At 51.0% G+C, this 14,078-nt stretch overlaps 1 protein-coding gene across 1 annotated transcript in view; it reads right to left on the bottom strand.

The window, feature by feature from the left end:
• Positions 1–14,078, bottom strand: part of PLXNC1 (plexin C1) — a 137,441-nt gene that overhangs the window by 119,907 nt on the left and 3,456 nt on the right. Inside the window, exon 2 of the mRNA XM_021708253.1 lies at positions 6,600–6,740. Coding sequence (XP_021563928.1) covers positions 6,600–6,650 — 51 coding nt within the window. The 5' untranslated portion in view covers positions 6,651–6,740. The remainder of the gene's footprint in view (positions 1–6,599; positions 6,741–14,078) is intronic.

The raw sequence follows: 14,078 nt of genomic DNA, 5'->3' as shown, positions 1-14,078 counted from the left end.
GGGCACACATGGGACAATGGGACCTTCTTGTTGCAAACTTCAGGAGAATATCAACACAGGGAGGAAAGCCCATAGGACAGGAGCAGGGGACGCGTGCCTTCCCCAGCTCATTCCACGTGGGCAGCCTCGTGGAATGAGAGAGCCGCTCCGTGAGGCCATGCAGGAAGCAGCAGCGAGTCCCAGAAACCCCAAGTGGGCTGAGTTCTGCATGAGCAACGCCTTGTGCGACTCACACACATTCCTCGGGCACAATGTGGATTCTTGTCTACCGCTTCCAGGAGATGATCCTCATGTAGGTCTAAGCAAGTTAGTCTTGGTCTCCTCCGTGGGTTTTTTTATGCACTCCCTCAGCCTTTGGGTCTCAAACATCACCTCCTCTGAGAAATGCTCCCTGATGCCTCTTGACTGCAACCCACAGCCACTCTCTGTCCATCACTCTGCTTCTCACGGCACCTGGCAGATCTGAAGCATCTTTATCGTGGATTAATCCATTTCCTTGTTTTCTGTCTTTTTCTCCCCTCAAGAGTGAAAGGGTATTGCCTGTTTTGTTCACCTTTGCACATTCAGTGCCCAGAACAGTGCCTGACACAGAAAAGGTGTCCAATAAATATTTGTTAAATGAAAACCTAGTCTATCAGCATTCAAGATTGTATAGACCCTTCCACATCTTCCAGGTGAAGCCTGTGCAGAAAATAAATCTTCCCTGATGGAGAATTTCGGCTGGTGTCAACATACTGTTTCTGTTGACATCTTCCTGAACCTCATGGAAGATTATTAACTAGACTTGGGATTTCTGCAGCATAGAAAACCTCCTGGCCACACACCGAGATGCACCCGGGGACCTCATGCCCACTCACAGGACAGGTTCCACACCCCCTATGGGAAGGCACTGTGGCGAGGGGGTGCGGGGCGGTTACACAAAAGACGGCTTCTGATTCTCTTCACAATTGCCACAAGTGGACAAGCCGTGGTGGTCAAGAAGCTAAAACATTTTCTGCCACATTTTGTTTCCTACGCCTCACTCTGTGGGCCAAGCCAGTCCAGGGCAAACAAAGCGATGGTCTCATTTATGAGAAACGCTGGGAAGGAGCTTTAAAGCACACTTGTGCACACGAGCACATCCCCCCCCCACACGCACACACATGCACACACACTCAGAAGAATGCAAGGTAATTATTTAACAGCATAATACACCTCTGTGGTTAGGAGTAATAGAGATGAAATATAAAAATTAAGGCAAATTTTGCTTTTGCTTTCAGTCATCTTGTTTCAGGGTGAGTTGTAAGAGCTGCACGCAGCCTGCACCCCGAGTTCACAGTTGTGGGTGACATGGGAGCAAACTGGGGAGTTCCAAACTGGGGAGTCCCTGCACACGCACAGGCTGGGGCGGGCGATGCGGGGAAACCTGGTGTGGCTTCACAAGACACTCAGCAGTCACACCAGTTGTGGGCGCATCTCCAGGTCCTGACACTTCCTGCTGTGCCACTTTGGCCGTCGCCTCAGCTCAACACCCTCACCGCCCGCCACCCCCACTTCCGGCCCGGGTCGTGCCCTGGTTGTCAGGCTTCCTTCCCCTCACTCACACATTCTGGGGGAGTGTGTAGGAGACGCTGATTTGTCTTATGTTCAAGCAAAAACTTCGACAACCAGAGTTAAGACCGATTATTCAGGTAGCATATGAGTTGGTGTCTGTTGAATTAAGGAAGAACTTTCTGGAACTGGTTTACTCTCTCTCCATGGTTTGGAGAAATGAAGTCCGTCAGTAGGAGCAGAGCTCTGAAGGCCATGGGTAGCTAGCCCTGACTCTAAGGCTGGCTGTGGGGACAGGACGGGACACAGCCTCCTGACCCTGACTTCAGTCCTGGGAATGTGGGGGAGACACTGGCCTCTATCGCTGGGGCCATCAGAACATCAGTCTGAACACAGAACTCCTGCCTTTCCTTTAAGGGGCGGGGTTGAACCTGGGTCCCTGGGGGGACTCAGAGGCCCCAGGCACCGCCAGGCAGCCCTGAGGGGGTCTGTTCTTGGCTGGGCACCAGGAGGTCACCCTCAAACAGAAACAAGGAAAGCATAAGAGCCAGGCCCCTGCTCAGGAAACCTCCAACACCCACACGATGGTGTCAACCCCGAGACCCCAACACCAGAAAGAAAGTAAAAAATGGAAGCTAGTCCCACAGACCCTGCCAAGCTCCCCAGGCCACATCCTAACTGCTCATGCAGTTGGTGGGGAGACAACGCAGGGCATGGCTCAGGCTTAAGCCACGTGGGCAAGCCGCCTAGCCTCACATGTAAGGTGGGGGTGGAACAGTACTGATAGGAGGGTCAGGCCCGTGGGCCCACACGGCCCAGCAAATGCCTGCAGGCCGCGAGTGCTCTAAAGGGGCCACAATGGTCACATCCCGCCCACCGCCTTCCCTGCTTTCCTGCTGACCACAAGGGTCAGGTGTGTGTGCAGTTACAGGTTTCACAGTTCACACCCATTTCCTTATCACCTATTTGACCACCCGGAAAAGCTCAACACCTCCAATTCCACCCTTGAAATAAGGACAATTTTCTGTCTGCAACAGAGTCAGCCCAAAGGAATCCCAGCTGCACCGCACTCTGGAGAAAGACTCAGCACACGTGTGCAGCAGTGCCGGCGCCAGGTCATGGGGGTGGCACGAGTTCCTGGGCTGAGTCCAGTGTGGCCATCCTTCCCAGCTGACCTCAGCGCAGACGCCGACAGCTGAAAAAGTTACAGCATGCAATCATGTTCAGAAAGGAAGTCAGATGGGGGAAATAACGGGGGGGGGGTGCAGACGTAATGTGCCTTACCACCATAGGCCTGCGCATCGGTGGAAGGAAAGAGCAGATCGATGCTCTCAAGGGGCCCTTTGGGTTCCAAATTCCTTCAGTTTTCCCAGAATCTTATAAAGGGACTTGGGACTGAAGGCTGGGCCAGGCGAGCAGTCCAGGTCAAGTCCTGAGATTTTCCATTGATTGTCACTGCAATCTTACCTTTGGAAAACGTGCGTCTTTCAAAGACACTTTAAAAGCCATCCAGCATCTCAACTTCAGTTCAAAATCATGTTGCCAGGTAATAGAATATGACACATCTATTTAAAAATACTGTTGACAAAGAGATGGCAGTCACATTTTAATAGAAGTGTTCCCCTCATTACCTGAAGCAAGATGCAAAATAGGATAGAGCCCGACCTCAGCTGTGTAGAAAGGGAATCCCAGAGGCCCATGATGGTGGCCTTCATGCAACACAATCAGGGGAACTTTTTCCTGTTTCCTCACCTCCCCATTACACTGCAACTTTCTACAGGGGTGTCTATTACTCTACCAACAAGGAAAAACTTTAAATAGCATGAGGTTTAAGACAACACTGAGTCACATGTACACTCATAAGATGTGCAGAGATTTAGGAAGTCAAGTTTTTGCTGGTGGTGGTTTAAAAAAATGGCGTTGGCCCCTAATGGCTATTTCCAGCTGGGCACAAACACTAGCACCTGGATCTGTCCAAAGGCCATCACTCCTGATCTCTCAGAAGGCAGTGTGTCAGGCGGGGGACCCAAGCCTCTCCCATTCCCTCCGCTGTCTGCACTGGGATGGGTTTTGTTTTCAACGCCCATTGGTTTCTTGCGCTGTGGCTTCAGAAGCCAAGCTGTGTCTGTCAAACTTATCTTTCTAACAGTCCTGGTGACAAGTCTTGCAAGCAAGAAGCTCGATGTATCTGAATGAAGGGATTCGGGGATCAGCGAGGTTTCCAGGACCTGCACCCCCCCAGGTATTCAGGACTCTGGACTCTGCATTGGATACAGGAGGCAGTTGGGAATCACAGGGCAGTCCTGGGACCTCCCCCCCATACACCTCCTCAAGAGGGAGGGAGGTTCCCTCTTCGGGGAGGAGACTAGTTCCCAAGGTGTGATCATGCCAGCAAGGTGTTCCCTCTGTGAGAGGGTCAGCCTTCTTCTCAGGCTGGGACACTTCTCTGAGCCTCCAGGAACCCTGCCATGCCTGGGAGCTCTGGTCGCTCTGGGGGGGGGGGTCGGTCAGCAGGTCTCCCATGTGAGCAAGATCCCCCAGAGGGCGGCTGCCCAGGGCAGAGGTCACAAGGTCAGCACAGCATGGAGGTATCAGGGCAGTACTGGAGTTGTTCTAGGCCACATTGCCACTCTACCCTGCATGACCCTGGGCAAATCATTCAATTTATCTGGGCCTTGATTCCCTCGTCTGTAAAATGGGGATAGCAGACCTTCCTCCCTGGGTTGTGGACGTAGTTAGTTAGAAGATGCAGAGTGGCCAGGCATGGTGGCTCACGCCTATAATCCCACCACTCTGGGAAGCCAAAGTGAGAGGATCTCTTGAGCCCAAGAGTTCAAGACCAGGCTGGCAACATAGCAAGACCTTGTCTCTAGAAAAATCAACAAATTAGTTGGGTATGGTGGCATGTACCTGTAGTCCCAGCTACTCGAGAGGCTGAGGTGGGAGGATCCCTGAGTCCAGCAGATGGAGGCTAAAGTCACTGTGGCTGTGCCACTGTTCTCTAGCCTGGGTGACAGAGTAAGACTTGACTCAAAAAAAAAAAAAAGAAGATGCTGACTGACTTGGCATCTCGGAAGCACCATGTCATGTCAGCAATCACAATAAACCAACGAAAAGCTCACCTGTCCTCACTATGCCATCCATGAGGGCAAGGTCCTGATTATGGCTTCTGAAGGGCCCCTGTTACTAGCCCCAAGGACAGCAAGGCATCAGTGGGCACCACCTCCCAAGCAGCGTGAAGCTGGCACCCGTCCCACCCTCCGGTGCCAACGTCACAAGAGCTGACTGGCCGCATGGACTGCCGGGTGAGCAAACGAGATGGCAAAACCAGGCCGTCTCGAGGGGCACTATTTATAGTAGGGTGTTCCTTCACCTCCAATTCACCATGTCACAGTTTGGTTGGCTTCACTTTGGGGAAAGAGTGTTCTTGTCAAAACACATCCAAAACATCCCAAATCCGAGGAGATCATTAGTGAGGAGGCCCAGGAAGGTTTGGGTCCCCTCAGCAGCAGCAGATGCCACCAGGCAAGCTTGTGGAGTGACTGACAGTTATTTACCCTTCCGCAGGAAATCCGGCAAACACAACAGGAAAGACGATCAATGTATATTTTAAAGGAATGTGTATACAAACAAACTCCCTCCCATATGTTACTGGGTTTCCTCCAAAGGAAACAGATTCCATCAAATGCCTACCAGGCACTCGGCGACGTATTAGGCTGTGGGAATCATGGCCCCTCCTCAAGGAGCTAGAAGTCAAGCTGAGTAGGCAAGCCCAGCACCAGGGAAAGGGCCAGGTAGCAAGGCAGATACTTGCAAGGGTCCAGAACAACATGGGCCGTGGGCATCTCAGGAGATGAATGGGATCACCTCAGGCTTATACATTACCCTGGGGCGGGTAGGGGCTTGAGCTGAGCCACAGTCTAGACATATGGGATCCAGGAAGTAGGAGAAGAAAGAAAAAGTCGTTCCAGGCTGGAGAGGCAGCGTGAGAAGTGTGGAAACAATGGCACCAGGCACGTGTGCAGAAGAGTGAGTTGGCAGGTTCACTACAGGGGGCTTCAGAAACAGAGACCATCAGAGTAGGAAAGGGCTCTTCTAGACTGACTAGTCTAATCTTGCTTTACAGATAAGTGAATGGAGGCTCAGAGAAGTCAAGCAGTTACCCTAAAGTCACACAGCAAGTCACTCGTGGGGAATCTGTTGGGAAAACAGACCTGTCAGTACTCAAGTAAGAACTGGAGCTCAGAGTAAGTGGATGGACTGCAGAAAGTCAGGGGACAGAAATAGAGCAGTGTCCATCACTGAACACCGCAGGAGGTGTTCAGTGCACACTTGCTGAGGGCAGTGACAAGACGACCACTGTGTAACTTCAGACACACCATTTGGTGTCTGTGATTTCATTCTCTCCTCCTCCTGCTATCCTTCCCATAAGTGAACAAAAATCACAGCTTGACCTGGGTGTGTCCGTGCAGTGGAAAAAATAGTCCTCGGAGATAAAAGTCTCCAGGAGTCTCAAAGAACTTCAGATCTTTCCCCTCTCCATGGTGTGTGTGGGCACAGAGGGCAGAAAACAACCCCTCTGTGGGCGGCAAGGGCTGAGGGAGGAAAACCTGTGTTTCTTTCTCTTGAAGCCCTCTAATCTCTCATTGCCTTGAGGTTGTGAGAAATCAGGTGCTTTGTACATTTCCCTGATGAAGGAGAGGACTGAAAGAGGTTATGAGTCCCCAGAAGGTGATTCAGGACTCCTGTCTTGGTCGCCAAGCAGCGAATCAGTAAGGAAGGGGATGTGTCTCAACACATCAAGGAGGCCAGGGAGCTGGCACTTCCTGACACAGCTGGGTGTCACCACCCACATATCCCAGGGAGTGACCACCTACGGATGTCTGGGGTGTCACCTCCTACATCTGTCCAAAATTTTTTCCCGGCCAATTCTGGGGTCTCTGAGGAGTTCACTGAGCTACTGTTACGGTCTTGTGTATAACTCAGAAACATTAAAAACAATCAAAACTCAAAAGCTACTAACGGGTCACTACTAGAATTGATGTCTGTAGAAAGCACAGAAAACCCACCTTAAGCAGCTGGCCGTCTCCAGTCCCCAAGAATAGCACTGTCCTGTTCATCACCACAGTGCCATAAACGGACGTCAGGTCGGAGTGCACCAGGGTGGCAGCAGCGATGGGCTGGACTCTCTCAGGCTGGTCCCCCTCTTTCTGAACATGCACACAGATGCACAAAAAGAGAGAATGTTAATAGTGATGCCTCTCGTTACCCTGATAACACGTCACCCCAATCCTCCTGGGCAGGATCCCCCTGCCGGGCCCCACTGGGACAAATGCTCAGGAGCTGCCCTCTACTCCCTCCAGCTGCAAGGTTGCCCCAGTATCCCAACCATGGAAAACCCTATCCACACAGGCACTGACTGCTGAAGAAGCTGGTGCCCACCTCACCCCCAGCTGATGTACGAGGCTGCAGTCCACGTTATGGCCAAGAGATAGCCCCCACCCAGCTGGAAGAAGACTAGCATTCATGTGGCTAAATGTTTGCAGGAGCCCATCACCAGTGCCTCTAAGACAGGCACTGGCTTCTGTGAGGTTCAACATAAACATGTCCCAAGTGGCACGTGGGGGATCCTCTGGGTGTGATGGCACAGGGGAGGGATTCTGGACTTGCAAGGAGGGTGCAAGGGATGCCCAGGACAGGGCAGCTCACTCGGAAGGGAAAAGGCCCCTGACCTGAAAGACAGTGGGTGGAGCAGAACACAGAGCCCAAGAGGCGCCCAGGAGCAGGGCTGAAAGCTCTTCTAGGAGATGTGAATTTGTTCTTGCCGACCAAAGGTTCCACTAAGGTTCCAGGTGCCTGTCATCCACTCCAGCCCCATCATTAAATAAAGCCCCTCTCCAAACCCAGGCTGAGAGAATGTCGGCCAAAAGATCTTTTGCTTCTTTGTTGAAAAGGAACGAAGTGCTCCATGCTGCTTCCTGCCTTCAACAGCAGGAAACTGAGTTTATTGCACCAATCTCTGGAAGATATGGAGCCAGGAAGAGCTATAGCGTCCCCAGCGCCTGAGCGCAGTGTGATAGCATGCTTTATCTGCCAGGGCTGGTTCCCAACGCACTGAGCTTTCCAGAGGCACATGGAAGTCACAGCCAATGGGAGAGCCAAAGCTGGTGACTCCAGCAGCAAGACCACAACTCCCCAAGTCGCCCCGTTTGGGGAGGGGAGGACAGGACTTATTAACTTCATTATATTATTGCCAACAGTGTTTATGTCTTTCAATTTATGTCTTAATAAATATTCATTATTTTTAAGCCCACCAAGTTTCATGAACATCTATACTGAATGGATCCACAGGTTAAATTGATTTCTGAAGCCCTGCAAGTGACGTCTGGGTGTCTTTGTTGGAGTTGCGCTGTGGGGAAAAGATAAGCTAGCAGGCTTCCCCCAGTGCCCCGATCACTTTTTAAGGAAAGGATGTCATAACCTATGAGAAAGCCACTTTCCTGCATAAAATATTTTACAGTGAGCTCGGCTTAAGAAGATTTGGGAGAAGCTCATTAGAGACTTTTTTTTTTCCTGTTTAAAGATACTCCACGCATTATGGGAAAATGAGAAACTGTCCTGTTAAAATTGAAGTTAAGGGAAAACATCTCTGCAGGTCGAGGGAACAATGGATCACTGTTTAGATAAGAGGCCTTGGGACTCAAGTAGAAGAAGAAAATCAGATGACCTTTAGGATTCAAAAATAAATAAAACCACACCACACACCTTGCTTTAAAATAAAACCAGAATTGTTCAAACGTAAGACCAAATGACCATGTCTATCATCTTTATTAAATATTTGAGCCCTGCAGAGAGGCTAAGTCAGAGAACTGGCCATCTGGAATGTTCTAAGACTGCTACCTTTGGCTGGAGGATTACATTCCCCTTCATCTCACAATACAGAAAAAGGGATGGGTGTGGACTGCAGATAACCCAAGAACCCAATGAGTCAGGGTACCTCCAGGCCCGGTATACAGTAGGGCTTAATAACTGCACCGATTCTAATTCACTAAGAACCACGATGTCACAAGTAGCTTCTGCTGAGCTCGGATGAGATATCCTCTTCATTCCCTTTCAGCTGACTCCAAAAGCTGAAAGGGAACGAAGAGAAAATTGGTTCCAAATTATAGTCTCACCTTTCCTAGTGTCCTTCTCTGACTTCCAACTGTTCCTCAACTTGTAGCTTTTCAAATTAAGTCCCAGATCAATAGCCCAGGTAAGCAGTGCAGCCATGAAATCAGTGTTCCCAAACTCGAGAGACTGATGTCTAGAACAACCTGCCCAGGCTGAGTCTGCATCTGAGTGAGGCTGTCCCTCACTGGATGATTGGGGCTGCTTATTTAACCCTGTTGGGAGTGGGCGTTCTCCAGGGTCTGATGTGTCTGACTGCTCAGGTGATTATGAAGAAGCAATCATCATGATAATACCAACTACCCTGTATAAATGTGCCAACTGGACTATCTTGTCATCTCACTTAGTAGAGGCAGTAGAGGGGAGTGAGCTGGACCGCCTGGCTCTGTCACTTATAGCTAAGTAGTTTTGTGCACATTACTTAACTCTCTGTGACTCAGTTTCCTCCTCTATACAATGGAAATGATGATAAGAGCATTTATGCCACAGACTTGCTGTGAGGACTGAACACATTAGTGTGTCTCAGTAGAGCTTAGAACAGTGTCTGGCACATAATATATTCAACCCATGTTGCTATCATTATTTAAAGGCACTGTTGCTGCCACACCCATGGCAGTTGTTTCTACTTTCTTTGCCAAAAACAGTCCTAATTTTGTTCAGCAAACAAAGAACCCAAGCCTGATGGAAACTATCATTGGGCCAAGCCAAGTGGCAACCCCAGTTCTCACTGCCAGATACTGGCTCTCCTATACCTTAGAGCTTAGGTCAGCCATATAGTCCAGTTCTGGGCATGGAATGTCCAGAGTCCACTGGAAGGATTTTTGGGAAGGAGTTTCTTCTTGGACAAGAAGAAGTCTCTTGCAAGAACTTGCTTGCCCTCTTCCTCACTTCTCCCCCCGGCTACCGCTGCCTGAGCCCACTGCATGTAGCCTGGTGGCAGCTATCTTGCTTCCATGAGATTCAAGATGGAAGATCAAAGTCAATATGCCAAGACTGGTACAGGGGAAGAGAAGAGGGTCTTGGTCCTTGAAGACACTGTTGAGCCCCAGAATGCCAACCTTTAAGCTTGTTACTAAGTTAACAATGGATGTGGTCTGAGCCCCTGGTGGCGGGGTTTCTGTTACTGGGAACCCAAAGCAAGTCACTGTTAAGAAACGAGAGCCGACTTGGGGCAGACCCTGGGCCGTGGGGGGCCAGGACACACGCTGGCTCTTCTCGCTGCCCAAGGACCTGGACACAGGCTGGTTCTATAGCCAAGTACCACAGTGAGTCTGGAAGAAAACAGGAAAGAGAAGGTTTGGCCCCCAGCAAAACTCCGGGGGCGGCTTGGGCTGAATAGAAATGGATTCTTTTGTGCTGGAAACACACGAAATGACCAGGTCCCCAGGAGTGGAAAGAGAGTCCTGAGTGGCTTTCTTATGCTCCTGGCAGCAAATGAAAACAAAAGGCAGCCGCCCAGAGCCTCCGTTCAAAAGTGGGGCCAACACCCAGGAGCTGGCAAGGGGGAAGCGTACCAGCCCTGTGGTCTTCTCGGCCTATTTCTCTCCTGCCTTCTCTCCCCCAGGGCATAATCGCTGCTGCTGCTCTCATCCCATTCTGTCTGGTTGATTATGTGTAATTTATTTCTGAGTCCTGGCCTCCCCTGTCGCCGGCGTGTAACAAGGTTAACGCCTATAATGACGCTTTTGCCAGTTCTGCCTTTCATGACAAAATCCAATCTTGATTCCCTCTAAACCTTGTCTCCCCTGTGGGCTTTCTTGGCTCCCCCGGAGTTGTCATCCTGCTGCTCCTTCCTGCCATGTCTAACCACAGCGTCAACGCCTGCGCGCTGGCCGTGAGAAGAGGGAAACTTCCTCAGAGGGAGGAGAGAGCCACCGGCTCATCGAGGCTTGGGCTGAAAGCGAACATGTGGGGTCCGACGAGCAAGATGGGACCAGAGTTCCTGAGCAGGGGGTGTGCCGATGCACGCTCGTGCGTGTGCCTGCATGTGCATGTGTGCATGAGTATGTCTGCGTGTTCATGTGTGGGGTTCTATGTGCATTTGTGTGCATGTCTGTGTGCACCTACGTGTGTCATGTGTGCATTTGTCTTTGTGCACATGTGTGTGCACGTGTCTGTGTGTGCCTGTGCATATCTGTGCAGGGAGTCGTGGGCTTGTCACCAGGGAAACAGTTTGACCTCCTTGTAGCTGCTTCATACTAATTTTCATTGACAATAAACACTCCCCCATCGTGCACCGGACAACTCCAGGGGGTGCCACGCATTTGAGGGCATGAAGGCTCACTGTGGAGGGAGCCACACTGTGGCCCTGCCCCTGCCACATGCAAGATGCCCCAGCTCAGCGGGGTTCCAGCAGGTGCTCACAGCCAAGCCATGGGCTTGTGGTCACATCCGGAGGCAATGGGACTACAGGAGGGCCTGCTGGGCCAGGCTCCCGCCAGTCTGCTCCTGTGCCAGAGCAGGGCCCCATCACCCTGACAATCACAAAAGCTCCCGGGTCACATTTCCGAAGACCTGCTAAGCAAATGTCATCCTTTCCTGCTGAGGTCACGGAACCCACGACCCGGTTTCAGGGCTGCTGGGACACTTCTCCAGGCTTTCTCCCTCCAGCCCTTCCACTCAGTCTTCCCACTATGGGCTCCTAGCAGGAGGCAAGCCTTTTTCCCCATGGTGCCTAGGGGACGCTGGCCTGCTGGTGTCCTTCCAGGCGGACTCTCATGGTCAGAAGCTCCTCGGGCAGCTGATTGTGAGAGACCGTTGAAATTCTTCTTTACCATTTCCTGTTCCACACCCAGGGCCTACTTACAGTTAGGAAGCCTCCAAGGCAACTGACACCCAAGTTCTGACCCCTGCTCAGTCCCTGTCGGCTGCTGCACGTTGGGCAGTTGAGTCCCTGAACCTCAGTGACTACGTCTGTACAACGGACACGATAAAACCACATGCCCTGCTCTCAGTGCCAGAGTGAGGCCCAAATGAAATCATGTGAGTGAAGATCATTAGATTATTTTTATCAAGTTTGGGAGCTGGAAGGAACAGCAATCATTGAGTAAGACGGTGACCGCACCAGCACAAAGGCTGTTCTTCTTCATCCTCGAGAGTATATGGCCTGGTTTGTGGCATCTCTCTGATTATCTGAAGGAAGAGTTCACATCGGAGATGTCAATGGTCAAGAGCAAAAGTTCCAAGCATGCAGGGAATGGAGGGGGAGCTCAGGACACAACCAGACACCTCTAGCCCAGGCAAGCACAGGCAGCCAGAAGCCTCGAGTTCCACCTCTGTCCACCTCCTCCTCCCGCCACCAGCCCCCAAGTCCTCCAGCCTCCCAGGCCCACGCCTCCGACTAAGGGCCCATTCTCCAAGACCCGTCCTTCCTTCTTCCCGCTTTCTGCAAACCCTCGCCACCCATCTCCATCTGCATCTCCACCCGACAGCCAGTTTCATGAACTCGGGGAAGGGCAGCCTGACTCAATTCACAGAAAGATATGAACAGCAGAGGGTGCGAACACCGCAGTTGCCTGGATTCTCAGAATGGAGAGAGACCCATTCCCCCATGTTTTTCCACGAGGAAGTTGCTGTCGTTCCAGCCAGGACAGTTCCTCATCATGAGGTCATCCTGGGTGACGCAGGACTTCTGGCTTCCCCAACTCCTATCCCCAGAGTAGGGCCCATCACTCTGACAGCCGCGGAAGCCGCTGTGCCACTTTGCAGATACCTGCTGAGTAAGTGTCCTCCTCTCCTGCTGAAACCCAGGATCTACGATGTGGCTTCAGAGCTGCGGGGAGCCCATGCTCTAGACATGTAGCCTGCAGCACTGCTCCACCCATCTCCCCATCACAGCCAAGGGCACCATCAGGCCCACGACTCCTCTCTTCCCTCACTCCCCACGTCCCAACCATGAAATCATCTCAAGCCCACCTTCTCCACTTCCAGCCTTGCCCCATTCAAGTGTCCACCACCTCTCCCACCGCCTCCCTTTCAACCTATAGATAATTCTCTGTCCAGTGGCCACAGTAATTTTTTTTTTTTTGATAAGGTCTTGAATTCCTGGGCTCAAGCACTCCTCCTGCCTTGGTCTCCCAAAGTGCTGGGATAGCAGATGTGAGCCATCACACCCGGCCAAGAGTGATCTTAATTCTTCCACCACCTCCCCCTCACGGAGGACCAAAGCTGCATACCTGCCCAGGCCCTGGTGGCATCTCCACACTCATTCCTTGCCACTCATGCCTCCTGCACTCCATGTCAGCTCACCAGCACTTTCTTTCCCGCTCTTTAACACATTGCCATCTGTCAGCCTCAGGGCCTTTGCACAGCAATTTCTTCCAAGCTCCACCCCCTTCCCACCCTTGTGTGAAGAATTTTTTAAAATTCTTTTTGTTTGTTTGTTTGTTTTTTTAGAGACAGCATCTTGCTCTGTCACCCGGGCTGGAGTACAGTGGCACAATCATGGCTCACTGCAGCCTCAAACTCCTGGCCTCAAACGATTCTCCTGCCTCAGCATCCCAAAGTGTTGGAATTACAGGTGTGAACCACTGCACCTGGCCCCTTGCAGGCTCTTTTTAACCTTTCAGGTTTCAAGTCCAATATCATCTGTTCGTGGACACATGGCCATAGCTCTCCCCATTCCTATCCCAGTGGTCACTCTGAATTACAGCACTTCATCTATTTCCTTCAAAAGTCTTATTTTAATTATTCTTTTTTAAATGTACTTACTGTCTACCTCCCAGTAGATGCTAAGCTCTACAACAGTTTATCTGATCCTGCACTTTGAATGTAGCCTTCACCTTGCATCTGGCATGCAGTAGGTTGTCAATAAATGTTTATTGAATGGATAAATAAATACATGGGTCAATGTTTGAATACTTCCTGTCAATATCTCATCAGACAACTGTGGCACATGGCTAAGTGGGCCCAGTCAGACCAGAGGTCTTCAGCTGAGCCACGACCTGGCCCTCGTAAATGCAGGGCCTTAGCTCTGCACTAGGGAGCCACAGGGCACGACCTCCTGTGACCACATAATTTGGCCTTCTGTAAGTCACACCCAGAGTTCATTGCCAGCTTGTACCTGACAGTGTCTGAGCTCAGTGCACAGATGTCTACAGATTCAGTGCCCTTGGCACATGGCTCTAAGCAGCCACCAAAGTCCTGCGAGTAAGCTCGGACCAACGCAAAGAATGATAGGGCTGTTCCTCCCAGCAATTGAAGTAGCATCATTGTGTGAACTTAGCCTACACCGTGTCAACTCGTTAAAATAAAAATAGAAATAGCCGAGGGTAGCATGGAAGAGTAGAAAGAACAAGAGACATAGAGTAAAAAGTATGTGGGTTCAAAGTCAAGGTCTATTATGAGCATAAGTCTTTAGCCAGTCATTTATCCACTCT

The sequence above is a fragment of the Carlito syrichta genome, unplaced genomic scaffold (genome assembly GCF_000164805.1).
Source record: "Carlito syrichta isolate Samal-C Ts95f unplaced genomic scaffold, Tarsius_syrichta-2.0.1 Scaffold135639, whole genome shotgun sequence".
Lineage (NCBI taxonomy): Eukaryota > Metazoa > Chordata > Mammalia > Primates > Tarsiidae > Carlito > Carlito syrichta.
Note: the sequence above shows the minus strand (reverse complement) of the source record. Positions and strands in the feature narration are given on the sequence as shown.